General features: G+C 48.3%; 1 protein-coding gene across 6 annotated transcripts in view; it reads right to left on the bottom strand.

Annotated features, from left to right (window-relative positions):
• CAMTA1 (calmodulin binding transcription activator 1) overlaps positions 1–25,705 on the bottom strand; it is an 857,550-nt gene that overhangs the window by 561,623 nt on the left and 270,222 nt on the right. For all 6 annotated transcript variants that reach the window (XM_043573690.1, XM_043573686.1, XM_043573688.1 and 3 more), the window contains exon 4: positions 8,346–8,413. In XM_043573690.1, coding sequence (XP_043429625.1) covers positions 8,346–8,413 — 68 coding nt within the window. The remainder of the gene's footprint in view (positions 1–8,345; positions 8,414–25,705) is intronic.

The raw sequence follows: 25,705 nt of genomic DNA, 5'->3' as shown, positions 1-25,705 counted from the left end.
AGGGTGGTATGTTGAAGAAGGTGAGGAGGTGAATCTTGGAGGTGTGGTGTCAGCACGCCTTTGGGGTGCAACCTCGCACACAAGGGGTGTGTGCATCTTGGCAATGGGATTTCCTGGGCCCTGAGCAGGTTGTGCGTTTAGAAACCTCAAAACTGCATTGCAAGGCTTTTCTGCCTGCAAACGAGATAAAGAGAAAAACAGCACGTAAGACAGCGTGAGCGAGAGCAGCAGAAATGGGGCCAGTAGATATGCAGGGCCAACCGGCGGGGAAGGCAAACAGGGGCAGACCCGCAAGGACAGGGTGACAGGAGCAGAGATGGGAGTGAACAGAGATGTCAACGCGTTCCAGCAGAGTAGAAGCCACGTGCCCCAGAGGGACCCTGGGAACAAGTCCACTTGTCTGCAGAGCCCAGAAAGACTGGTACATTGTAAGAATTAGGTGCCAGACATGACAGAGGTTTGAAATGAGGTGGGAGGCAAGGAGAGGTCTGTGCAGGGAGCAGTCAGCCCCTCTCAGGACCCTCCGTCTACCCCGAGTGACCAGGCAACCACCTGGCCTCTGCCCCTAGTGGAGACACATTTATTCTCTGGAGAAAGAGACCCTGAAAGACTCCACGCTTGAAGGCTGCAGAGGAAAGGCAGGAAACAAGATGTAAGCCAGGAGAATTAACTAATTAACAGTGACATTCCAAGCCCCTTCCCTGCCTGGTTCCCAGATCACTGGCAGCCAAGCCAGCTCAGACCACCAGGCAGCATCCGGGAGAACCCGGCTGTTACCTCCAGACGTCGGCATCCAGAGATGCTGAATCTCAGAATCCCACAGCCCAAGCCCTTCCTCCAGGTAAGGAAAACAAGAGCGTCAGATAGAGAACTGAATCCTCGTTGAGCATACAAGGAAGTCAAAAGATAACCATCGAAACTTGACAAGGCAAGAAACAGCAGAATAACACATCAAGAAGTCCAGAGGTAAATTTCAGAACTGAAAGAATCTCAAGTGGTCACTCCGGGGACGCAGGATTGAGCTGCAGGGCAGAGGTCTGCTGTTCCTTCGCACAAGCCCTTCAGGACCGTTTGACTTCTTAAACTATGCGCACGGGTATTTTTGATAAAAATAAAACTAGGGAAAGAAAGTGGAGGCGGGAACCAGGAGCTGGCAGCTGCACGGCCCAGGGAGACGGGGAGACATAAACCTCTACTCCCTCTCTCGGCTCCTCCAGGAGGAGGCCCAGGACTTGCTCCCCTGGTTCCTGAAGTGAGGAGAGACTTGATGCAAGCTGGCTTGGCTGCTGGTGCCATTTCAACAAGCTGCTAAGCACAGAGGAGGACACACGCCACCCCCCCCCCAGCCCACCCCCAGAGAGAGCAGCACTGGAAAGCTCCCAGGGGAGGGCACGGGGACACACACGGCGGGTCCAGAGAGGTGGCGTCGGCTGGCCCCTCCTGCACCGTCTCCTCTGCCATCTGTGATCCTTGATAATGAACTGGAATCTGGGGCAGACCCGCCTCGACACGGAGGCTAGGGATTTCCCCACCACCGTCGAGACACCAGACACTTTGTCGGGATCCAGGTCACGGCTAATTCCCTGCCTCGTTGGGAAAGGTATCAGCACTACAGGACCCTGAGGCAGATGCCTTCCGGGGAAGGTCCATGGGCGATGCGGCCGCTCACAAGTCCTCAGCCAGCAGACGCCACACCTGCGAACCCGCTCACACTACACTTGCTCTTTGGTTAATGATGGGAGTTTGCACTTCGTCAAGGATTTGCTCAATACGTTAGGCAAATACTGCGATGGATGTAACATGACACATCATTATGTTAATTTGATAGCAGGTCCCCAATTCAGCAGAATGCAAAGGTCACCACATCGAAATGACTGCTGACCCGGTTTATTTTTTTCTTTGCAGCTGCAAAGAACAGTCCTTGAAATGATGCAGGTAGAAGAGCCGCCCTCTCAGACTCCATCCTCCAGTGGAACTCCCTACACACACACACACACACACACACACACACACACACACAGAGAGAGCCAATCCCTGACCCCTGCTCTGCCCAACTGGGCACAGAAAGAGCTATAGAAGTAGCCGTGAGAATCTTTTGTTTGATCGTTGTCAAATACAAGTAACACAAAGTTTACCGTTTTTACCACTTTTAAGGGTGCGGTGCAGTAGCATTAAGTACGCTCGCCGTGTCGTGCAGCCATCACGACCATCGTCTCCAGAACTTGTTCATCCTCCCAAACTGAAACTCTGTCCCCCTGAAACACGAAGTCCCCACCCCCGGCCCCCAGCCCCCGGTGGGGGCTTCTCTCTGTGTCTGAGTCTGACTCCCCGGGGGACCCCGCAGCGTGGACCCCACCGTATTGTCCTCCCGTGACTGGCGCTTTCCAGGGAGCAGGTGTCCTCAAGTGTCAGCCACGTTGCCGCATCTGTCAGAACTGCATTTTGGTTCTGGGAATCTTTTAATGACCTGAATGGGATCGCAGTGTGATTTTTGCAATCCCATTCTGGTCTCTCAAGCAGCCTCCCCAGGAACAGGGGCTGTCCCAGCGAGCAGAGGCCCTGCCTGTGGCCAACAGGTCACCCCCATGTGCCACTTACAGGCACCAGCCTGTGACCTGATCAGGTGGGCTTTCCGGGGGGAGCCTGTGCCCACACGGGCCCCCGCTCTACTGGCCTGTGCTGGTGCAAACCAGCTGCTCTGCCCCGAGTCTGCACCCCACCGAAGCTCCTGGGTACACCAGCCATTCAGAGACAAAAGACACAGCCTGACCCGAGGGCAGGGGGGCCCACATCTCACTGGGGAGGCTAGACTTACACAGTGGGGAGAGTTAAACGGTCCAACGTCAACGATACAGTGAATGTGGGCTGCGGAGGCTGACGGCAAAGAGGGCTCACCACAGGCTGGTGTGTTTGGGGAGGGCTCCTGGAAAGAGGTAACACACGAAGGACAGGCAGACTGGGCGGGACACGGAGGGCTCGAGAACTGAAGGCAAAAGTAGGGGGACACGGAAGATGTGTTTGGAGAGCAGGAAGCGGCCCCCTAACAGTAGTAGGCTCTTCGAGGTGGGAGTCAAAGGGAAATACTGAGGAAGAAGGGCTGAGGTACAAGAACGACCTTAAACGGGACACTGGAGAGGGACTCACCTCAGAGGAAGTCTCTGAGGCGTTTGAGGGGCGCAGTGATGCAACAAAGGTGACTGTAGGGCAGCTGGTGCGGAGAAAGGGGTCCAGCCAGAGAGGGAAGAGCAGTGAGGGCGGCTCCCTAATCCAAGCGTGACACCGGGGGTGAGGTGAGGGCTGAACGTGGGTGAATGAGGACGCGGATTACAGTCTGGGACACTGGCAGAGTCACTGGTTAATTCCATCCGGGGAACAAGAGCCCTGGGAGGGAGGACGCGGTGAGAAAGAACAGAGCCCCGAGGACCTGGTGTCCCCCTCCTGCCCAGCCTTCACCAGGAGCACAAGAAGCACCGGACAGGCAGGGTCCAGAGAGAACAGAGAGGGAGGGTGGGGGTGGCTCACTTGGAGTCACTTGGATGCTCTCGAAACTCAGGTCTCGCTTTTCTTCCCCTTTCCTTCCAGACGCCCTCCGTACTTGGCTGTTTTACTGCTTATTGACCAAGAGGCATTTAGTGCTCATTATAGGAAAATTCTATTACTAGACCTTTAGTGCTTCAGTGTTAGGTGCTATCTATATAAATCTAATTAATTAATTAGGTAATTAATAGCATCTTCCAGCCTCCTTCTAACCGGGTACACAGGATTCCTGGGAGGGAACTCTGCCAATTCCATCTTGAGATCTGCATGTCCCCGGCTTCCAGGGAAGGTGCATGCTTCCCGGGGGGAAAAGCAATAAATTCTTGGGATTGCTAAATTTTGCAGCCTGCCTCCCTGTGCCCTGCTCGACTCTGCATTCTGCACTATGTGGGCGGGGGGGGGGGGCGGGGAGTCAAAATCCGACTCAGGAGGGCAATACAGAAACACACCTGGCTGAACCACCTTAGCCACACTCGCCAACAAAAGAAGGCTTTGCCCGGTGCCTGGTTCTCCCAGGTGGCTCGGGATTCTTGGAGATGGGAGGTGGGAGGATGTAGCACAGCTATTTACTGGGCCTTCTTCAAACCCCACACCCACACGGCGGTACTGCAGAGAAGCCAAGATCACGAGCTTTGCAGTACGATAACCCTGGGCTCAAGTTCCAGGTCTAACATTTGCTGTGCCATCTTGGACAGCTCACGTACCCTCTCTGCACCTCGCTGCCTGGCGGAGCTGCGAAAGGGTTTAAAAGCACAGCACTGGGTCAATTAGCTGGTCCTGGGGAGACACAGAAGACAAAAATAGAACAGAGAACACCCAGATCTCTTCCTTCACACGCTCAGATGCGTCTTCTGCCTCTCTCGTTCACGCCACAAATGTTCGCTGAGCTCCTGCCGTGTGTCTGGCGCCGTTCCAGGCCCTAGGGCTACCCCATGAACACACCGGCACATCGCGGTATTTTCATTTTGGGCGAGACGAGGTCAGTTCATGGATAAATGAATTAAACAAATAACTAGGTGAGACACATCGTGTGTCAGATGGTGGTAAGTGCTCTAGAGAGACATAAAACAAGAAGAAAGGAAAGGAGGTCTGGCTGAATGGGAGGGGTGTGATTTTAAATAGTGTGTTCAGGGGAGACCTCACAGAGAAAGTGACACCAAATCAAGGCCAGAAGGAGGAGCTGGAAGAACATTCTAGACCGAGGGAGGAGGCTCTTAACTCCAAGACTCCGAATTCACCTGGTGGGGTGGGGAGTGCGGCGTTCCCCGGGGCCTCCAAATGGTATTATTATAGTGCTGAGCACACAGCAAGGGCCAAATAAAGACGTCCTGAAGGGTGATTTTTCAAACTGCCATTTCCAGAAGGTCCCAGTTGCTGATAATACAATATGGGCTGTTTAAACATGCAACGCTCAACCCTGTCGTCGTGCCGCTGCCACCCCCGAGGCCCCCAACCCTGGGAGCCTCCTTGTAGCACACCTCATTACGAAACAGGTGAGCGGGGCTCCTGGGACCTTCTCTGTAATTAGGGCAGGATCGAAGCAAGGGCTATATTTATAACCCCCAGCCGTCGGCAAGCCACGGAGACAGGGAGCGGGTCCCCGTGCAGCTCCTATACCAACATCTATATGTGAACTGATTACAACAATTAATTTAATAGGGATTCCTCCACACAAACAATGTATCATTTTATTAGGAAACTCTATAAATGTCAGTGGTGCAATTCATTTTTATTAATTTTCTAAAATGAAATTAGCAGTGGCGGCCGCGGTGGCAAACAGGAGTTGCATTGCCTTCTCATTCGGCGGAGTATTGGTGTCATTAATTCCTCAGTACCAGGAGGCCGGTTTGTATGAACTCAGCAGTTAACTGCACCAATTAATTTCAATACTGGAGATGGGAGGGGGGGGATCCAAACTCAACTCAACAACTAATTTAGGAAAGTCCTCGAACAACCACAGCAACTCTTCCTCCTCCTGGGACGAGAAGCTTTCAAGTGTAAACACGGAGTGGAGATTATAATACTAATAGGAAACGTTCTGTCTGCACCCTCTGCCTTTAGGAAATAAATTCATCTTTCCAAAGCCCGGAGAAATGCTGGCAGATGTCTCCTGAAGTTGTGGCCTCCAGCAGGCCCGGGGAGCGCCCCTCGCAGACAAGAGGGACAGTGATGTCCCTGTGCATCGACACTGAGGCTCACGGCAGGCGGGATCACAAACATGAGCCCATGAGATCCTCGTGATGGCCCAGTGATGACAGGACCACCATCGACTCCATTTCGCACGTGAAGAAGGAAAGTGGAGCTTTTAATGAGGGGCTAAAATGACTTTCTAAAAGTCACCAAGTGACTGAGTGACAGGGCCAGGACTCAAAGCCAAATTTGTCAATATCTGAAACCCACATTCCCTCCCTGCTGCATGCACGCCCCGTGTGCCTGGGGATGGGAAGTCTCCTGGCTCTATTTATACTCCAGAAAGTCAAGTGAGTCAGGCACGACCGTGAGTGACAGTCACTTCTCAACTGAAACCCAAACTCCGAAGGCTGAAGCACGAGGCAAACTCCCCGCTTGAAATGTTCTACTGATCTGCCGTCACAGGGTGTTCTGAAGCACAGCACGTGTCTGCGGATCTGAAATCAGATGTCTGGCCCGGGACGCGTTCCAGAGGATCTCACTCTCTGGCTAAAGAGAAGCTCTTTCTTTCCTTCCACTTACGTTCAAGGAGCGTTTCGCTGAGGGATGAAGGGCGCGCAGGGAAGCTGCAGGCTGCTTGAGATGAGGGCACTGTCTGGGGTCAGGAAACGGTGCAGAGACAGAAATCGGACAGGCTTCCTTCCCCCCCAAAGAAACTAGGGCAGTGCTTCTCAAAGTGGGGCCCCAGACTGGCTGCATCCCATCACCTGGCAGCCTGTTACAAGTAACAGGTCCCCAGGCCCCACACCAGGGCTATGGAGTCAGAAACTCTGGGGATTGGGTCCTAGCGCATGGATTTTTTAGCAAGCTCTCCGGCTGATTCCGGTGCCCTCTCAAGTTTGGGAATGTCTGCCCAAAAGATGCCCCCAGAAGAAAGGATAGATGAGCGTTCCCAGCTTTCCACAGCTGGGGACATGGCTACGCTCACCAAACAGTAGACTGTGCCCCGTTCAGTCTCCTCTCTGCCCCCACCCACGCTCCATGCAAGGATGTCCTCCCTGACCCTGTTCTTATTGGGCTTGGCCATGGGAATGGCCTTGGCTCAGGGATCCGTGACGTATGATACCACACCCAACAGAGATCGTCAGTCTGCCCACATGGATTGCCTTAGGCTTTCAAGGCTCTGCCACACCCCATGACCATACGTCCCAGACTGTGGATGCTTCCTCAGCCCGGGGCCTGGAACAGAAGGACACATGGAGCCGTCCTAAACCCAACCAAAGCCACAGCCAACCCACAGACCCATAAGCAGGAAAAAAAAAAAAAAAAAAACCAGTCTGTTGTTCCAAGTCACTAAGTTTGGAGATTATTTCTCAGATAGCATGATCCCAGCAAAAGCTGACTGATGCAAACCATTTAATTTTATAGCAAAGGAAATCACAGCCCCGGAAAGCTGAGCAGTTGAGGACATCCTGCAGGGGGATTCAGGCTGAAAGGTGAGAAAAAAAAAATCAGAGCCAACTTCTAGCCCCACCTGTGGAGACACGAATCTCAGAACTAACCTCTCCCCTCTGCATCCTCTGACCTCCTCCAAAATGGACATTTTTGTCCTCATCTAAATGATGCTAAGCGGTAAAACCTAATCCTAATAAAGTAATAGCTTAAAGTACCTTCTAGAATGAGTAAACGTTCTAGAGGATAAGACCCTCTTTCCTCCATGGCTCAGAAACAAGAATATCAAGGAACCGGCCGAGGGGACAGAGGACACACCTCTGCCCCTTTCCCTGGTCTGTTAACTTTCCTGCAGAATCTGGTGCTTCTGCCCAAAGTGAAACAGACTGAGCCTTCTGCCTCTTCAGCCGAACCCAGAGCCCAGCCACCGTGTGAGCCACACTCTGGCTAACACTCATCACTCTGACAAACGCCCGGCCCCGTCACCGCTGATGGAACAGGGGTGGCAGCTGGTGGCCACATATTCCCAAAGCTCTACACTGTAACGTACCAAAAAGAAAACCTGAGAGAGCAGGAAAGAAGAGCCTCCCTTTTAAACGACCCGGCGCCCCAACTTCACTGTTCTCCACAAAGCAGTTATCACCTGTGCTGCAGAACACAGAGCAGCTGCGTCTCCACCAATTCCCCGTCCCCAAGTGGCGAGGAAGTTCGGCATCTGTGGCAGTCGGTAGGTTCAAGCACATTTACTACGCAACACACTGCAAACCTAGTCATTGCTTCTGATCTGGGAGATCTTCTTACCACTGCCAAGAATAGCTCGACTCTCAGTTTGTAAGACATGTTGAGATGAGAGTGGACAGTTAAGGTAGTTTCCCTTTTAGAGAGCGAGTTTCTAGAGAACAGTGGTGGCAGGTGGGCACTTTCCCAAAATAAACTTCCCCTGATGTTCCCGCCTGCCGAGGCCTTCAAAGCCGCCGGCTGGGGGGACACGGCGTTCAGCCATCAGGTCAAAAGTTCCAACTCTGTCTGACGGCAGCCGTGCTTTTAGCGGATTGCGCCCACTGCCACGATCTTAGGTCAATTAACGAGACCTCAGTGTCACAAGCTACCAAAGGCAACGGGGTATGTTCAACTTGCCCATGAACTGACTGGCCAAACCAGGTAATCAATGAAAATCAATCCACTCACTGTACATAGCCGAAAAACTGCAAGATCTGGGACGTTACCTTGTCTTAGGGGATGTGGTTAGCCATTCTTCGTGTTTCTCAAATGTTATTAAATAAGCTGCAATTTCCTGCAACAGAAGAATAAAAAAATAATAACAACAATTAGCTCACATCGGCTCCTGAGAGGTAAGAAAGTTCTTGTTGCTTCCCAGCTGCTGCCTCCCTGGTGAGGCTGCACCCCCCCCCCAACCATCTCTGCTGGAAAACACTTGACTCGGATGGTGCTTCTATTTTGATTTCGTTAAGCCCTTTCCATTCAACCTGCCATACAATAATAATCAAAGCACTGGGTTTCAAAAGATGAGTCGGTGACAAGGACAAAGATATTTCTCTGTGGGAGCGAAACATCAGACACCATTTCAGATACGGAATGTCATTAATTTGAAGGAGGGACAAACACATGCCCAACAACAGGTCTGCACTCATACAAGGTCATCATTGGAGAGTTTCGTCTGCCTCCTTCCGAAGCCGTACTAATCTTTCATCATTGTCACGAGAGACGTCAGGTTCTCTCAGCTTGATTCCCACCCCCACCCCCAGCCCCGAGCCAAATCACACAAAGATTAAAAAGAAAAGATAAAGCCATATGCCAGAGAAAGAGAGAGAGAGGTTAACCTTTCCCTCTACTGATAACTTAATCTATTGAGCGGCGCTTCAGAGAGAAGAGCTATGTCAGCAGAGTTTAAGGCAAAGATGGAGAAAATGTGGGCACCTAAAGGTAAATTAAATATTTATAAACACAACAACATCACTGCAGATAGAATTACTGATTTATTAATAATTTCCATAAAAAGCCAGTGGGTGACATCAACATAAGTCATTGCTCTGGCTCTGGGGCATGATATGGCCCATTACTTCCAGCTCCAAACAGATCTGCTAACATGAAATTGGCAGGGATTGGAAGTTAAATTAAGGCTGGACTAGTACACATTTCCCTTGATCTTGGTGATGAGACAGCACGGAGCTGCGGCCCCCGACAATGAAAACATGCAGAGAGGGAGTCTTCATCTCGAATTTCTCTGCAGCCAGGGTTCCCAGAGGGCTCGTGATGATGCAACAGCCCAGCCAGCCAGAGGCTTACACCCTTCCTCTGTAGTTAGCCTCCTCTGGGCCTGGATATAACGGGGCTGACACCTGTGACCAGACATGCTAAACCCACCCTTGAAGAAAAAGAAAAGACTCAACAAAACTGTTAGCAGAGCAGGTTAAAGTAGAAAACGCCACCCACGGCATGCGGTTTGAAGGCCACAGACTCAGGTGGAGATCAGGGTCTCATAGATCATGGACATCAGCCACTACCACCAGGTGGCCAGTGACTGGTAACCCAGAGTCCACACCACCTCGCTCTGGAACCCTGGACCTTTCACCAAGCACCTGGGAAGTGGAAACCCATGGACAAAAGAGAGCTGCCTCATTGCCCGTGTTCCTGTCATTGAGGGCAGCTAAAGACGCTGACCAACCAGCACGTGCTTCTCTCTCATCTCTGAGCCTGCTCTGTTCCATGCTCCATTTCCTCTCCTTAGAAAACACCTATGAGGCCTCACCAGAGCAAACACCACTCCCTTTGGCCCTCCTAACTATTCATGGCAGGGTCGGTTGCCCATCCCGTGCTCTCCCATGGCACCACACCATCCTCCATTGCATATGATTTATCGCTTGGCATCCTAATTACTTGTTTACTTGAATAGCATCCCCCACTGGATCATGAGCTCCTCAAGGGCAAGGAATATGTCATCACTGATGTATCCCCAGGACCTAACAGTGTCCTGACAAACGTTTATTAGGCAGATGGATGGACGGGTGGGGAGATGGGAGGGAAGGAAGAAGGGGGGGGGGCATGATGGAAATAAGCGTGCATGTAGAAGTGAGGACGTGTGTGTGCACAACTTCTGAGTGTGTTGTGTGTCTGTATGGGTTTATTACTAGGTGAAGCGATAGCTTAAAAACAGCAAAACGCAGCAGTTCCCAAGTGAACCTTTACCTGGCTTTAATTAGCTGCAAGCCACAGGAGGAAGGTGTGCTGTAGTTAAGCTACGGAAGCACCCAGACCTGGCTTTGGGTGCTGGCTCTGACACTTGTTAGCTGTCTGATCTTGAGAACGTTGCTTACCCTGTAGAAGCAGTTTTCTATGAAACTGAGGTAATACCACCTCATGAAGCAACAATTCTTAATACACTGACTAGCATATAGCAATGCCCCAGAACCACAGCTACCATTAGTATCATGATAAGATCGACATGATGTGAGCTGCCCATCTAGAGGCCCCTGATGAGGTAGCAGGTACCAAAATGGTCCAGCTTGGAAGCTGCCAGCACTGCTGGACTTACCTTCATCGATGTACACCCTCCATCCTTCTTCACCCCCTATGCCCGCAGGAATGATAGCATCACAGGGACTGTTGAGAGTTAGTTGGAGCTGACCCCTCCATTTATCTATGGGTGTCCACTTGGTTTCACAAAACACGGACAGCAGACAGTGGCCAGAGTCAATGAATGGATAAATTGAACCGCTTATGAGCATCAGCCCAACTACCTGAATTTCAGAAAACTTGGCATCCAGAAAACTAGCCTGTGCCAACTGGAATACCCCTGGGATCCACGTCCCTACCCAGGACCATGCTGAGAGCTAAGTGTCCCCTACTGGCCCAGAAGGGATGGGGGCACGGTGCATCCCAACCACCTGGAGACTTACCACAGTGTTCCACAGACGCAGACACCCAAAGAAGACCTTCGTGAACATCTCTTGGCCAACACTCACCCCAATCCGGCAGGGCTGCCCCTACTGCTACTGTCCTTCAAAGAAATAAACTCCTTGGACCACTTACTGCCTTCAACATTTACTCTACAAATATTTACTGAGCATCTGTTGTGCACCAGTCAGTGAACAAGACCACTCTGAACCCTGCTCTTTAAAAAAAATATATTTATTTATTTATTTGTTTGTTTGTTTGTTTATTTATTTATTTATTTTGAAAGAGAGAGAGAGAGAACACAAGTTGAGGGGGGGGCAGAGAGAGAGGGAAAGAGAGAATCCCAAGTAGGCTCTGCAGTATCAGCACAGAACCCAAGTTGGGGCTTGATCCTATGAACCAGGAGATCACGACCTGAGCCAAAATCAACAGTCGGACGCTTAACCGACTGAGCCACCCAGGAGCCCCCTGAAGCCTACTCTTGAAGAACTCATGGTCAGGTAGATGACAGAGATAAGTCAACATGATGGGGTAGCATCAGCACCATTGCAGAGTCACCTGTCCAGTCAAGTCTGTAGCCAGACCCAGCGGGGGCTCCCTGTAGACCATCTCAGGTCTACTGAGCTGCTATGAAAGCAAGCCAAGCCATAGGAAGTCACAGTGATTTATGAACTACCTTTGAGCACAGGCCACTGCTTCCTCCACCCCAAGACAACAGTACCTCCCACACAGAGCCCCTTGGTGGAGCATTCGTCCCACTTAAGGTTAGCCTTTCTGAGCAAAGTAAACTGAATGCCTAGACCCAGGTACTTGCCTCTGTGGTGCTCAAGTGGCCAGGCACTGGAGCTGAACTCAGCCACCAACGAATGTCACCGTGTTGCTGTCTGGCTTCCAGCTGGACTGGGCGTGTCTGAGTTACCTGTCTACTCCCAGTCCCATGCTGCCTAGTGGCATAGCCCATTTCCCTGGCCCAGGTCTTGGTCCATCTCATCACCAAATGGGAAGACCATGGGAGCAGACTCACTGTCCCAAAGCTAAGAACATCTTGGGGAAATGGATGTGCATATGCCAAAGAAGTGCACAGAATAGTAGGTGCTAAAGAGTGTAGAGCAAAGAAAGAACCATCAAAATTCAGAGTAAGGACAGTCAGCTCGGCCAGGGCAGGGGATGGTTTGGGGGGGAAACAGAGGCTTCTCGTCAGCAGCATCGTTACTGTCATCACAATGGCTAACGTTAGCAGAATGATGTCTGAGGCCAGGTACTGCTCTAGGACTTTGTGGGGGAGAACCTCACTTAACCTTCATAACAAACCATGAAGCAGGAACCATACCCATTTTATAGGTCAGAAAACTGAGGCACCGAGCAGTTAAGTGGCTTGCCCGTGGTCACATGGCTAGTCTCTGTGGAACGAGAACCCAAACCAGTGTGGAATGGTTCCAGAGCCTACACTCTCCACTGCTGTTCTGAATTTCTTACGATGTGTTTAGGAAAAAAGGAAGCCTGCATGCAGAGAGTCACATTTTCTCCAACATGGTTTACAGCCTCCTGCTCCCCAATGACCTGAAGGCACTTCACAGCCCCACCACCCTTCGGAGGACCAGGGGAAGCCAGGCTGAACATCCATCAGTGGGATTCTCTCCTTCCAGCACGATCAGGTTCATTTCCACCCAAAAACCCTTGTATGATTCATGGGACCATCTATACTTCATTGACAGTGAGAATCCCTTATATTCAGACACTATTGACTTAAAATATCTTACAATGCAGAGAAAGCCAACAGGCAAGAAGAGAGACATTCAAAGCTGAGGAAAGAGGTTTAAAAAAAAAAGATCTTCAGCCCAACTATCTGGCCTTTCCCTCCTTCCCCAAAGCTCCATCAACCTAGGCAAGTGGAAACAGATACGGTCTACCTCATTTTTACAGAGCAGGAAACTAAGGCACAGAGAAGGGAAGCGACTTCCCCAAGGTCAACGTCTGTGGCTGAGCCACGCTGGGAACCAGGCCTCCTCACTCACGGTGCGTGCATGGTCTCGTTGGCTCTCAAACTCAAATCTGGCCCAGGAAATTCACGGAGCACTCACCAAGAAGAGAGCTTGCCCCAGAGAAGTGAAAACAGGAGCTCAAACGAAATTGTATACGTGAATGTTCAAAGCCGCATTATGCACGATCACCAAAAGGTGGGAGCACCCCAACGCCCATCACAATATGGATGGATAAACAAAATGTGAGACGTCCACACCGCAGAAGGCTGCTCAGTCATAAAAAGGAATAAAGGTCTGATACACGGATGAACCTTGAAAACTTGCCGAGGGAAAGAAGCCAGGGGTAAAGGCCACATACTGTAGGATTCCATTGGTATTAAATGTTCAGGACAGACAGATCCATAGGATTGGCAGCTGCCAGGGGCTGGACGAAGAGAAGAATGAGGGGTGACTGCTACTGGGTATGCAGTTTCCTTTTGCGGGGACAAAGTCGCCCAGAACTAAATGGTGGTGAAGGTTACCCCAAACTGTGAATGTACTAAGTGCCACCAGCGGCTAAAAAAAGAAAGAACAAGGGGTGCCTGGTGGCTCAGTCGGTCCGACTTCGGCCCAGGTCATGATCTCGAGGTTTGTGAATTCGAGCCCTGTGTCGGGCTCTGCTGACCACTCAGAGCCTGGAAGCTGTTTCAGGTTCTGTGACTCCCTCTTGCTCTCTGCCCCTCCCCCACTCATGTTCTCTCTCTCTCTCTCTCTCTGTCTCTCTCTCTCTCAAAAATAAACATTAAAAAAATTGAAAAAAAGAAAAGATCAAGAAGAAGGGGTAGACATCCAGTGAGGTGTGGCACTGGAATGCGGAAGGTGCCAGCACCACTGCGGTGGACTTGCACCCACAGGCTTTCTCCAGCCTCCTGGCTCCCTCGGTGTCACCTTCTTCTTGGAGCCTCGGTGCTGCAGCATCGCTGAGAAGAATGAGCCGGCTGTCAAGATGAGGGAGCTCACTGCAGGCTCCAAAGCAAAGACTGTCCAGCTTGCAGGTTTTAAATGTTCACTTTGTCCTTTGGACGTTCAAACAAAAGCTGCCGCCAAGGTGTGGCGTCCGTGTGTGGCAGGGGCTCGGGGAACAGGCTGCCATTGGGTCCCACGGGCCCCTGCGTCTGCCCGCCACCAGGTCCCGTCCCTGCAGACCAGGAAGGTGGGCGGGCCCCTCCCCTAAGCACTGACCCAGCCCCTTCCAGGGGGGCAGCGAGGGCGGGGCCCAGGAGTGGCAGAGCCCTGCACTTGGCGACGCTGCCTCGTCCCCGCCGTGGGGTCGTGAATCTCCACCACCGAAGGCATGCTGACCACTCACCGTCCGATCACCAGGCCAGGCCTGCCTGACCCCCCGGGGCTGATGGGGTCTGATGGAGGACCGCAAAGCCCCTCTTGGTGGCCAGCAGGCTGCGGTCACCCACAGCGGCTTCCCTGAGACTGGCTCTTCTGGCCCTTCCCACCTCAGCCCCCGTGCCACCTGCCTGACCCTGTTCACAGCCCACCTCCTCCAGGGAGTCCTCCCTGCTGCTTCACTCCAATGAACTCCAGCTTCCGTGACCTTCTCAGTAATGGCTACCCCACTCCTGGCCTCCCAGCACACAGTCCCTGCTGGTGCTCGCATGTCTGCCCCTGGTGGTTCTCCCCTCCCGGCTTTGCAGCATCTGGGGAGGGTCTGAGTCTCAGCTCCGACCACACCTTACGGTCCCAAACAATTCTGTATCCAGAGCCAACTGCAGACCTGGCGGCGGTGGGATGAAAGAACACCCAGTCTCTTCTAAAGGACGCGGACAGAAGGAGCCCACGTCGGAGCCGTGGAGGTTGTGGAGGTGAAGGGACAAAGGCACAGGTGCCACGGAGGCTCGGGGGCCCTGCGTGCAGAGGCGCTACAGAAACGTTCCGCTCAGCGCAGAGCACCCGAGAGGCAGCCCCCGGCCAGGCCGCCAGCACCCCAACAGCCCTGTCCGCTAGAAACAGAACATGAGCCACAAAGGCGAGCGAGCCACGGGCGCGACTTCAAAATTCCCAGAGGCTACGTTTTCAAAAAAGCAGAAACAAACGGGAGAGATTAATTTTAAGCATATATTTTGTCAACACGTTGTCCATTTTAACCCAGGAGCTCCAAATGATTATCTCGCCAATTTCGAGAAAGTAGTCACGAGCTATTTGGCACTCTTTTTCATACTGAGTTCTCAAGCTCTGGTGTGCATTTTCCACGACAGCCCAGCTCAGTTTGGAGCGACCATCTTTCAAGCGCTCGACGGCCACGTGCGGCTGCCACACTGGACATGCTGCCCCGGATACGGATATCAGAGGAATCTGCAAAAAACAATATGCCTCCTAAAGCCAGACCTGGAACCCGGGCGTGAATGCGGAGGCAGCCACAGCAAACACTTCCCCTGAAGCAGGGCTCGGCCCCACAGGCCCACCCCAGAGGTGAGGAGCCGCGTCCCCTGCTTCTGGCGTGCGGGGAAGCCGCGTCTGCTGGGGAGACGACGCGGGATTCTCTGAGAGGCTGAATTCACTCCTTCTCTCGGCCCAAGCTGGCTGTTACTTCCATTCCCTCTCCGGAAGGAGCCTCCTGCTGCAGAGACCCCACAGAATCATCCAGCCCAGAGGAACCAGCCTCCCCTTCAACAATGTCGTGTGAAGCTGCCCTCAGATCTCCCGGGGACAGTCCGCCCTCGATCTGTCTTCAAGACACGGGTACAGTGTCTGGGAGAGAGTAGGGTCAGTCTCAAGGGGCCTTTGGTGCCTCTTGGGACAAATTAAATAGACAAAAACAACAAACTGTATCGAGATGTGGGTTTTTTTATACTCCCGAATCCAAGCAATAAAAATATCTGTGGTCTACATAATCTCAGATATTTTGCACACCAAAAAAATGAATCTTCAACCAAGGGATAATTTTTAAAGTTTGTTTTTTATGAGAGTTCTGCACAAGGGTTTTATCTGTAAGGGACCAAAGCTGGGGGGGTGGGGGGGAGGGGAAGCCAGGACTCTCCTAGCAGCTGGCCCCAGCATCTGCTGGAGCCACAAAATGCAATTATATTACTCCCAAACGAGAAGTAAAAATATCTTGTTTCCAATACTCTTGGTTTTAAGACTCATGCTTAATGTCCTCTGGGTATTTCAATGGTGCCAGATCTCTGTGTTATGTACTTTATTAGGGATGTGTGAATGTCATATTAATGACTTCTAACCAACATGTTTATAGTGGAGGCACATTTTCCCAGAACCCACTGCTCACTGCACTTCACAAAAAATAATTGGCCTTAATTTAAATAAATAACCATTCCGTAACCCCCTCCTAGGGGCATCTCCCACCTGCAGGGCACCCCATGCATAAAGCTGGTGGGTCTCCTTCTCCATGACAAACATTCTGACCCTGGGTCCAACAGTGCAATGCCCTTTCTCCATACATCCCTGTCCCCATCCACTGATGTACTTCCCAAGCACCCAGCTGGCCAAGGCAACTCCCTCTACAGGATGCTCTGGGTCCCTACCCACAAATCAAAAACACCACCCTGAATCATGCTTTCAAAATGACCAGCTCTTATAGACAACTAGCATATAGAATAATGGTTTATATATATATATATATATATATATATATATATATATATATAATGTATGAGTGGTAGCATAGCCCTACACTGACACTTTATGAGAAAGGTGGTGATTAAGATCTCAGGGATCCAAAGACATCTGGAGGACTTTCCACAAAATGGTAAGTAGCAATTCAGGGTAAATTCCTAACATCCCAGACTTCTGCAATAAAGCCTGGACCAGTTGGCTGCCTTATTTAGATGTGGTAAAGCACGGTTATGGCCATCAAAGTGCCAATGCAAGGGGCACCTGGGTGACTCAGTCCATTAAGTGTCCGACTTCAGCTTAGGTCATGATCTCACAGTCCATGGGTTTGAGCCCCGCGTCGGGCTCTATGCTGACAGCTCGGAGCCTGGAGCCTGCTTCAGATTCTGTGTCTCCCTCCCTGCCTCTCTCTCTCTCTCTCTCTCTCTCTCTCTCTCTCTCTCAAAAAATGAGTAAACATTTTTAAAAAGTGCCAATCTGAGCAGAGACAATGAGCCATCATAAAAATATTCAGAGAAAGATTCGGTGCAGAAGCAATCCACCGAGTGTTCGATTAGTTTCATTGTCCACTCATTGGTTCAATCATTTGGTGAATCATTGAGCACCTACTATACACCAGGCACCATGCAAGGCCCTAATGATACAGACGTAGGAGTAATGATCCTGAGAAATACAGCTGGGAAGACAGGTGGGGCTGCAGGATCCAGGGCTACTGTGTGCCCACGACACAGATGGTGAGGCCACACGAGCAGCACAGATCATGTGTCCATGCTGAGAAGAGAAATGGAGGTTTCGCCAAGGAGCTAACATGTAAACTGGGTCTTGAAGAATGAGTAGGGGGCTGCCAGGCGGGCATGGTAAAGGCGTGAGGGAAAGGAAACCACAAGTGCGAGAGCAGGGAGCTGGAAGAAGCACCTGTGTTTGGGGAACTTGGATCAACGGGAAGTAGGGAGAATCTGCAGGGCGCAAGGAGCGACAGAAGCCAAAGCTGGAAGGGTAAGGAGGCACCGGACCGGGGGGGAGTGAAGATGACCAGTGAACGGAGTTTTCTCCACAAGAGCCAGGGGAGCCGTCGAGAGCCTTCGTGCGCAGGGGAGGCACAAGGAGAGCACTCGGATGGTGCGGTGGCAGAGAGGACAGGCTGGGACCCTGAACTACAATGCGGGAGTGGAAAAGTGGAGCGAAGTTGAATGTTTTCAGAAGTGAAGTAAGTGGGCTTGAAAGCCAATTGGCTGGAGCAAACAAGGCAGGGAGGGCGTCTCCAAAGGACAGGAAGCCCCGAGAGAAGCGCCGGTGTGGATGCCCACGGAATTTGTTCCCGTTCAGTATATTTGCCGACACTCCAGGATGGGGAGGTGGCCATTGCCAGCTTCTCTTGAAAAATAAGATCTGGCTGCTCCGGGCCACGTTCCTGCAGCATCACTGGTTGGAGCTGAGGAGCGGCTGCCCTTCTGGAAGGGCGAGAGCTCTCAGACGGCCGCCTTCCCCACCTGGCTGGCTCTCTCCGCTCACAACATCTGCTCGGACCTTGCAGGCACATGACTTTGGGCCTCCTGCTCGGAGGTTTCTGGCATCGAAAATGAAGTGGATTGTGAGACATAAATCATCTAGGTTATCCAGAAAGAAATACATTTCGAGCGATAGATTTTAGGAGAGAGATATGCTGGCTAGAGCAGTCATCGCCCCTCAATACGATATTTGCTGATTAATCTGGACCCGAGATTGCCCCACCTTCTATTTCAATATTGTGCCAGTTGTCAATTGATTATCCTTTGGCTCCAACTGCACCCTTATTTGTCCTGCTTTATGACACTGACAATGGGCCCTGTAAACATTTCTCCTGGGCCAGCCTAGCGAAATGTTCAGCTTCGTCAATAGAGAGCATGAAGTCACCATGCAAGATGACGGTGGCAAGATGTCTCCCTTCTGGTCTCTGCCCTCTATCACTATGATTGTCAGCATCACTATTATTCACAGCAGGAGCCCAGGAGCCACGCGCAGGAGCCCCAGCGGCACCCCACAGTGCCTTCCCTCACTGGCAGCCTGCCGCTCTGGTCCTCCCAAAGCCCAAAAGCAACACCGAGTCACCTCTGCAGACCAGCTACAGCTTACACCATTAGCAGCCAGCATGTTCCTGTGTCGGCCAGGTGCTCTGAAAAGGTCTGAATTTCAGCCCATGGGGTGGAAGGAACTCTTCTAGTCCTTAGATTTTTTATGGTCTACTCTTCCTCAATGCACAGGTAGTTGTCCCGGAAGCACCTGGCACTTCCACAATCCTCAGAATTGTCTTTATCCCTGTTGGTAGTCAACGACCCTTTCCTAGTTAACAATTCTTTCTATTAAATGTCCCCTGCTCGAATAACTAATGTAGTTTCTATGTCCTGACTGGACCCTGACTGACAAAAGAATCACCCACCTCCCTGAGGATACTGATAACCTCACTGCTGTGTCATCACAGAAGACATACTAAAAAGCATAGGGAAATGAAAAGACACCTAAAGGAGAAGAAGCATGTGTTGGGGGAAATATTCAAGTCCCGGTGAGAACTCTGTACCAAGTCTCCCAGACTCCAGCCACACGGTAGTTTGAAAGGCAATGGAATGATGTGTGCCCTTAAGTTGTGAAAATAGCTCATCCGCCTTTTGCGGAAGATAAGAGTTTCTTGCAGACTGGGAAAAAGTCGCTCTCCATCTCCCTCTGACTTTATGATTTGGGTCAAGTGACTTGACATTTCCTCACCTGAACTATGGGACAACACAACCGCATTTCATGGTGTAATATATGCAGACTCTAAGTACACAGTAGATCACTGGTCTAAAATGTCTTTAATCGGCTCCACTGAGGTATAATTTACATACAGTAAAATGCAACTTATTTATTCATTCATTCATTCATTTTGGTAGAAATTCCTTCTGATGTTTTTCTATGGCAATATATTTTTTTAATTGAAGTTTAGTTGACATACAATGTTATATTAATTTCAGGTATGGAGTATAGCGATTCGACATTTATATACATTATGCAGTGCTCACCATGATAAGTTTATATAGTTACCACCTACCATCTAAAGTTATTACAATATTATTGACTATACTCCCTATGTTGTAACGTTTCATCCCTGTGACTTATTTGTTTCATAACTGGAAGTCCTTACTTCTTAATCCTGTTCATCCACTTTGCCCATCCTCCCCACACCTCTCCCCTCTGGCAACCACGAGTTTATTCTCTGGATTTGAGTATGTTTCTGTTTGTTTGTTTGTTTGTTTGTTCATTGGTTTCGTTTCTTAGATTCCATATACAATCTCTTTGGTACTTTGGTACTTTGGTACTTGCCACTCGTTTCTTAGATTCCATATACAATCTTAGATTCCATATACAATCTCTTTGGTAAATTTATCTTTGTATATGTACACATATACAAGTGTAATCATACAGTATTTGTCTTTCTCTGACTTATTTCACTTAGTATAGTAACCTCTAGGTCCATCCATGTGGTTGTAAATGGTGGTATTTCATTCTTTTTATGGCTGAGTAATATTCCACTATATATATTCACCATCTCTTCCTTATCCTTTCATCTATGGATGGACATATCCTGGCTATTGGATTGTTTCCATATCCTGGCTATTATAAATAGTACTGTGATAAATGTATAAATAGTACTGTGATAAATAGTACTGTGCATATATCTTTTCTTATCAGTCTTTCTGTTTTCCTCAGGCCAATACCCAAAAGTGGAATGACTGGGTAATAGGGTACTTCTGTTTTTAACTTTTTGAGGAAGTTCCATAGCATTTTCCACAGCGGCTGCACCAATTTTCATTCCCACCAATGGTGCGTGAGGATTCTCTCTTGTCCACATCCTCGCCAACATTCGTTATTTCTTTTCTTCTTGATATTAGCCATTCTGACCGGTGTGAGGTAACATCTCGTTTCAGTTTTGATTTGCATTTCCCTGATGATGAGTGATGTTGAGCATCTTTTCGTGTGACTGTTGGTCATGGGTATGTTTTCTTTGAAAAAAATGTCTATTTGGGTGACCTCCATCCATTTCATGATCAGACCGTTTCAATTCATTTTAAATGTATGGTTCAATAAATGCTAACAAATACATTATGTATCTCCCACCACATTTAAGATAGAAAATGTTTCCGGCACCATGAAATTTCTTTCATACCCCTTTTCAGTCCATCTCCATCATACCTCCAGCCTCAAAGCAACCATTGATCTGCCTTCTGTCATTAGAGATTAGTTTTGCCTGTTTTAGAATTCTATGTAAATGAAATCATACGGTATGTATTCTTTTTGTGTCTGGCTTCCTTCATTTGAGATAATGTTTCTGAGATTGATTCCTGTTGTGCATATCAGTAGTAATCCATTCCTTTTTATTGCAAAATATTATTCCTCTGTATAGATTTGTCATAATTTGCCTATTCATTCAAATGTTGATGGACATTTGTGTTGTACCCATTTGTGAGCTGTTATGAATAAAAATTCATAAGGAATTAACATTCGTTCGCAAGTCTTTGTGTGGGCACGTGTCTCCATTTCTCTTTGGTAAAAACTTAGGGCAGGAATTGCTTGGTCATATGGTAAGTATGAAACTGCCAAACTGGTTCCCGAAGGGGTTGCTCTATTTTATATTTCCATCAGGAATGTGTGCAAATGAAAGCTGCTGCACCTCTGTGTCAACACTTGGCACCGTCCATGTTTCCAATTTTAGCCACTGGAGAGCATATATGGCTATCTCAGTGCAGTTTCAACTTGCTTTTGCCCAATAAATAATGATATGTAACATTTTTTTTATGTGCTTATTGACCCTGTGTATATTTTCTTTTGGAAAGTCTGTTTTAATTTTCGCCCAATTTTTAATAGCGTTGTGTGCCTTTTTATTGCTGAATTATAATGGTTCATTTTGTATTTTGGATAGGAGTCCTTCACAATAAGGTTTGTACACTATGAGTGTTTTCTTCCCATCTCTGGTCTACTTTTTCATTTCAAAGAGCAGAAGTTTTTAACTTGGGTAGTTCAATTTATCATTTTTTTCTTTTCTTGCTCACTTTAAGAAATCTGCGTCTACTCCAACTTGTCTGCTTTCTTTTGGGAATGTTTAGACTGTATTTAGTGTAATTATCAATGTGGTTGGGGCTAAATTTACAGCCATGCTATGTGCTTCCTGTTTGTTCCATTTGTTCTTTGTTCCTTTTTCCTCTTTTTTTTTTTTTTTTTTTGCCTTCTGTTGGATTAACTGATTTTTTTTTTTTTAGTATTCCATTTTATCTCCATATTATCTTATTAGGTTTGCCTCTGTTTCATTTGTGGTTGCTCGATGATTTATGTTATGCATCTTTAACTTAACAGAATCTACCTTCAAATAACACTAGATATACTCATTTAAATTGCAAACCTGAACAGTATACTTCCACTTTGCCCCTTCTTTCATTCTTGGCATTGTCCGCTGTCATAAACTTTACTTCCAGATATGTTCTAGACCCCCAATGCAGTGATTTAAACAATTGATTACCTTTTAAAGAAATTAATAGTGAAGAAAAATATCTTCTATTTACCTACACGGTTTACCATTTTTAGCACTCCATGTTGTTTTGTATAGCTCCAAGTGTTCACCTGCTGTCATCCTTCCTCACATGACCTTCTTTTAACATTTCTTACAGGTCTGCAAGCAATGAATTCTCTGATGTGCGTGTGTCTGTGCGTATACGTCTGAGTCTGTGTGTGTGTGTATCTGTGTGTGTGTGTGTGTGTGTGTGTGTGTGTCTACTGGAAAGCATCTTTAGTTCACTTTCTTTTTTTAAGGATAATTTCACTGAATATAGCATTCCAGGCTGACAGGTCTTTTTCTCTTTCAGCACATAAGAGATTTTACTCCACTGTCTTCTGGTTTGCATGGTTTCTGATGAGAAATCTGCATAAATTCTTATCTTTGTCTACTGTAATGGGTCTTCCCCCAGCCTCTGGTTGACTTTAAGATTTCCTCTTTATCACTGATTTGAAGCAATTTGATTACAGTGTGCCTTGCTGCGGTTTTCTTTGTATTTATCTTGTTTGGGGTGTGTTGAGCTTCTTGGATCACTGGGTTTATAATTTTCATCAAATTTGGAAAACTGTCAGCCATTACATCTTTAAATAAAGAATGTTAGGCTTTTCTCTGACAGGCATTTGAGTTACTTGTACATCAACGTGATCCTCTGAAGACTTACTCTTAATCTTAGGTGGGTCTACAGTACCTCTTACTCTAGAGATGTCTTAGCCCCACTATTATTTTTTTCCCTTCTGTACTACATGTCCCATTTGCTCAATTTGGCTGGTCAGAATTTGAACACCTCCCAGTCCTGTGTGAGCTCTGGGAATTTTTCATCTTATAGCCTTAGGTGCTGTTAGCTCAACCTTGTGGAATTCCAACAGTTCAATATCCAGTAGAAACTTCCAGAAGACCCATGCAGATTTCTGGAGCACTTTCTCCATAAGGTTTTTCTCCTCTGTGACATTCTACCTTCTGATATCTGGCCATCTCAATCTCCCCAAACTCTGATATGTGTCTCCTCAACTCAGCAAGATGCATATACCCTGCTTGGGATAACCTCCCTCAAATCACATTTGAAATGCCTCCAAGCAGAAATACCAAGCGGTTGTAGGACTAATAACATCCTCTTGGGAACCAAAGTCCTACCCTGACTATTGCATAACATCTGAAAATATGATTCCATATATTTTGTCCAGTTTTATATTGTTTATGGCAAGAGGACAAGTCTGCTCCCAGTTACTCCATCATGGACAGCAGCAAAAGTCTTGCCATGAATTTTTAGATTTTTAGATTTTCACTTTATTCTTTGAGATAGCAGCAATCTTTGAATAAAGGACATAGACAGGGTTCAAACTTCAAGGGTACCATTGTTGCCTCAGAGAGACATTGCCCTAAAGGCTATGGGGACCCGGGCTTTCTCCAATATCAAAAAGTGGGAGGGAAAGATAATGTCCAGGAACAACTGAATCCTGATTCTGTTTTAACAGCACCCACCCTACACTTCTACCCTTGGATGAAGATATAGACTTGCTGATCTGACAGATTCGGTTCAAGAATCAGAAGAGCCTAAAAGAGCACAGATTGTTGTTATAAGTCCTTCCAGAATAGTGATAGAAACCTGAATATAAAACAGAAGCAGTGTTGCAAGAATTTGGCTTCTTTTTCAACCTTGGCAGGATTCTATCTGCACAGAAAGTGTCACTGACAGCCACACACTGCCAACTCCCATTAAGAACTAGGGACAAGGGACAAGCTATGTAAAAATATCCTGCATCTGCTGGTCTCTGTGTAGCCACCTCTCTTTAAGATAAATTCTGAATCCCTAGCTATGAAAATCAGGAATTTATATCAGGGTATGTATATGTGCGTGCATGCGTGCGTGTGTGTGTTCTCTTCCTACCAATAAATAACCCTATTCACAGCACTAAAATATCTACCTCTGCTCCAACATTAACCAATAGAGCCCTTTGGAAATGGGTCTTAAATCATTCAAAAGAGTCAGAAAAGGATGTGAAGTAGCAGACAATGGTTCCAGTGCCTATAGGGACAGAGTAGAGGTGAGCATTTTGACTTGCTCTTGGCCCTTTCTGCCTCCAAGCAAAGCAGAGCCACTTAACTCTGAACAACTAAATTTCCTTGCAGAACAAACACTAACACTCATCCTAACCCCTCCCCCACCCCAAATCCAATAAAACTAATAAAAACAGAAGCAAGCCATCTTAAAATTAACACATCCAAGATACAAGCAGAAACCATTGATCAAAACCTCCTATCTTCCCTCACAGCCGACAGTTCCAGAGCAGCCCTAACACCCCATAATGGAATCCCATTATCTACAAAGGAAACTCGTTCCAGAAGAGAGCCACAAACAAAGAGAGAATCAAAGGAGGCAGGCAAAGGGGGAGACTCCAGCGCTCGCCTCTGCTCCCATAGGAGGGGTATGACACTCAAGCTGAGAGAGCCATTAGAACTGCAGCAAGGAGGAGGCACTTGCCATAAGTTACAGAACTGAGAAGGAAATTAAGGAAGAGTCCAGTGGGGAAGGAAGGCTTGAGAGCCTACTTCTTTCCATCTGTGCAAAAGCAAAACAAGCTCATTTCATGTAGGAAGCAAATTGAGTCAACAAATATCTGTCCTTAAACTCCAGAATCGCCTGAATTTGGAAAATACAGGGATTTCAGCTAAAGGAGGGAGCAAGTAAGATTAATTAGCAAATGCCTCAAATCCTTAATTCACACTTCAAACAAACAAGTTAATTGTGTAGCTAACAGAGTGTGACTTGATTATAGGCCACTGGTGGCCATTAATAGATGAAAGGTGTTTGGATTTCAATAGTGTTTGGATTTCATAACCCGCCTTCATAAAAGAAGTTAAGCTTAGTCACCACCTCCATTTGCTAACACCTGTGATCATGAATCCCACATGGCAAACAAGCACCCCAGCTTTGAGCTTTTGGAATTGAAGAGTAAACAGGAGGAGAATTCATGAATTTTCTAGAGGTAATTGTTCTACTCTGCTTTGAAGAGCAGTTGAGTCTGGTCTCGGAAGACGTTAATACATGCATGAACATAGCCTCCCTGGCTGACACTCAACCCAAAAGGCCCACTGCTACGCTGCTTCAGCAGGAATCCCTTTGGGAAAGCAGAGCAGGACCAGGCTCCGACCTGCAGATATTACCAATCAATCATGCAGACTTTATTCCCAAAGGCACTAGCATAGGTCCACATAAGGCCTTAATTAAAACTACAAATGGAAGTGGAATCCAAAAACTGACCATTGACAAGTCTGGATCAGGCTTCCCTTTGACCAAGTGGGCCCTACCTTCAGAGCCTCAGATTGCTTTAGAAGGAAAAAAGAGATCTTCCCCTTCTCTTGTTTCTTGATAATATCAAGCAGTAAGACAAACGATAAGGAGTCCAAAAGCATCATATTGTGTCATTTGAAGAGCAGTATGAGCCGTAGGGCAGAAAACACGGTCAATCAAATATATCTTTCTGAGGAGCTTGTGATGTGATGATGCACATAA

This window comes from Prionailurus bengalensis, chromosome C1 (assembly GCF_016509475.1).
Source record: "Prionailurus bengalensis isolate Pbe53 chromosome C1, Fcat_Pben_1.1_paternal_pri, whole genome shotgun sequence".
Taxonomy (NCBI): Eukaryota; Metazoa; Chordata; class Mammalia; order Carnivora; family Felidae; genus Prionailurus; species Prionailurus bengalensis.
This window is presented reverse-complemented; position numbering and strand designations above follow the sequence as displayed.